The 2,688-nt window shown below is 37.4% G+C and overlaps 1 protein-coding gene across 5 annotated transcripts in view; it reads left to right on the top strand.

Moving 5' to 3' along the window:
* Positions 1 to 2,688, top strand: part of CTPS2 (CTP synthase 2) — an 81,607-nt gene that overhangs the window by 23,769 nt on the left and 55,150 nt on the right. For all 5 annotated transcript variants that reach the window (XM_019471435.1, XM_009276876.2, XM_019471434.1 and 2 more), the window contains exons 11-13: positions 438 to 532; positions 1,372 to 1,434; positions 2,059 to 2,102. In XM_019471435.1, coding sequence (XP_019326980.1) covers positions 438 to 532; positions 1,372 to 1,434; positions 2,059 to 2,102 — 202 coding nt within the window. The remainder of the gene's footprint in view (positions 1 to 437; positions 533 to 1,371; positions 1,435 to 2,058; positions 2,103 to 2,688) is intronic.

Below are 2,688 nucleotides of genomic sequence, written 5' to 3'. Positions count from 1 at the left end.
AAACATTGGAACAGGCTGCCCAGGGAAGTGGTTGAGTCCCCATCCCTGGAGGTATTTAAAATAGGTGTAGATGTGGTGCTCAGGGACATGGTTTAGTGGTGGACTTGGCAGTGCTAGGTTAATGGTTGGACTTGATGATCTTAGAGGTCTTTTCCAACCTTAATGATTCTATGATTCTATGTAGCTAGTTTATTTAAGCAGTAGGAATTTCACTGTGAAGCATGAGGTTGGCCAGATGAGAATTGGGGTGGGTAGATGAGACAAATCTCCAAATTTAGAGTTAAATTCTGTGTATTCTGAATGGTCATACAAAACATGCCTTTTGTGCATTGTGCTTGTTTTGTTATAACCTCAAAAGTCTTTCTTCAATTTGTATGGACTTCCTTTGCTGGCTTGATTCTACATGTTGGTTGCTTCTTATATGGCTGTCATTACAGTGGCATTCTGGTCCCAGGAGGGTTTGGAATTAGGGGAACAGAAGGCAAGCTCCAAGCTATCTCCTGGGCAAGAACAAAGAAAAAACCTTTTCTTGGTAAGATTATTAGAGTCCAAATTTATTGTGTTTTGGAGGTGTATAGCAAGCTAATTGATTTGATTTAAAAAAAACCCAAACAACAAACACACACTAGGGAAGGATCCTGTCTTAGGGAAGTACGTGTGCTGTTGTGAATATTTGCCTTGTAAATAATGCCCAGGGTCATAGTCATGTACTACATCTGCTGTGTAGGAAGGAAGAAAAAGAGTGTCCCTACTCCAGAGGTTTTATTTGCTATATTCAAATTTTATTTGGAGAGTCTTTGCTTCTCATTGTAATTAAATCAGCATCATTATAGATATTAATCGGTGTGCAGAAAACATAAGTGTCTTTGGACACATTTGCTATATTAAATAATTTTTGTTGATTTACTGGTATATTTTATTATGGTAAAGTCTAAAGATGCCATCTGACCTATAAGCTAAGTGCTGTTTATGTAAGTGCCTCTAAAGTTTTGGTTCCTGCTCCATATTTCTTACAATTTTATAAGTGACTACTTTGACTAGTTGCCAAAGCAAAATTTGAATCTGGATATACACAGGCTTTCAGCTTTTGTTTGTCTTTATTTTTTTATTGGTAAAATAGATGGGAGGAAAAAAAATATTTTTGGGAGGGCTTAAAGCACATAATTGTGTCATGTGTATTTACAGTGTGCCAAGTTTGAAGAGTGAGTTTTACATTGAGCAGCCATTTTTGTTTTAGCTTTTTGGTAATTCTGTGTGTGTACACTGGGTACCAAGATTTCTAAGCAGTCAAGTTTAAGACAGAACAGCAAGTACTTTGTCAGTCCTGCTGTTTGTCCTGTTAAATTCTGGGGTTTTTGTTTTCTCTTCTAGGAGTTTGCCTGGGAATGCAGTTAGCAGTTGTGGAATTTGCAAGAAACTGTTTGAATTGGAAAGGTGAGCTTAGTATGCTAGTGTGAATATGATTTGCTTAAAAGAAATTTTATTCCATATGTGAAATGTATGTCTATTATTAGAACTATTATATAGATCCTATGATCATTAGGTACTTAGCTCTTGCAACCTGATCATTTTCAGCTAAGCACCCTGTACTACCTTTCTGTACAAGGGAGTAACTCTTACACAGATTGCTTGAAACCTGTTTCGTGATCTAAGGAGTGTAGGAGAAAATGTGCTTGCAGTTCACCTCTGTAGTCTCTTTCTGGAGTGCGCAGGTGGTGGGAGTAAAAAGTGAGAAGTGGTTTTCTCACTTGCTTTCATTAGTTGGAGTAGCCAAACCATAGCCACTGCAGTAGTAGTATGAAGAGATTTAGTTCACCAATGAAATTCTACTACTAAGAGCTGAGAGGACAAGGTTTTGGGAAGTAGGAAAGGGAGTGTGTGACTGAGGTCATATGCTTCCCATGCTTGCCTCAGAAGTGATGCAGTATGTGTTTCAACATACAAGATTGTAGCTTACATGCAGACAAGCCCTAAAATGCCACAGAACTGTTACAATGAGTTTGTAGTGCACATAGAACAATGGAAATGTACTATGTTTGTTTTGAACTTTGGTTTCAGATGCAAATTCTACAGAATTTGACCCAGACACAAAAAACCCTGTTGTAAGTACTGATTTTTTTTTTCCTGCATATGTTTTGTGAACATACATCTTTTGTTAAAAAGGGAGAAAGGGAGTTACCTCTGTGTAAGTTAAGGTCTATTATATTTTTACATGGTAGGACATGAAGAGGTGTCCGCTGTCCCTATTCAGTATTGTTTAAAAAGCTATTTTCTTTTAATAGTCCCTTGCCTTCACCTGCTTGCTTCTGTGGTTTGCCTTAGCTTTATTTTTGTAATTTTTCTAATAGTTTCCTTGGCTGTAGGCTGATGCTGGGAGTAGACAATAATGATTAGGTTGGCTTTACTAGAGAATAAAATATAAAGGGAAGCTGGAAAGTGTAGCACAAAGCTATTATCAAAATATAAATGTATATAAATATATATGTATATATTATATATGTGTGCATGTATATATAAAAAAAGTATATATTATATATGTGTGTGTGTATATATGTCTTCAGCATAAGAAAGACACGGACCTGTTGGAGCGGGTCCAGAGGAGGGCCACAAAAACGATCAGGGGGATGGAACACCTCTCCTCTGAAGAAAGGCTGAGAGAGTTGGGGTTGTTCAGCCTAAGAAGAGGCG

The sequence above is a fragment of the Aptenodytes forsteri genome, unplaced genomic scaffold (assembly GCF_000699145.1).
Source record: "Aptenodytes forsteri isolate BGI_AS27 unplaced genomic scaffold, ASM69914v1 Scaffold273, whole genome shotgun sequence".
Classification (NCBI taxonomy): domain Eukaryota; kingdom Metazoa; phylum Chordata; class Aves; order Sphenisciformes; family Spheniscidae; genus Aptenodytes; species Aptenodytes forsteri.
The sequence above is the reverse complement of the archived record's forward strand: the minus strand, read 5'-3'. Positions and strand labels throughout refer to the sequence as shown.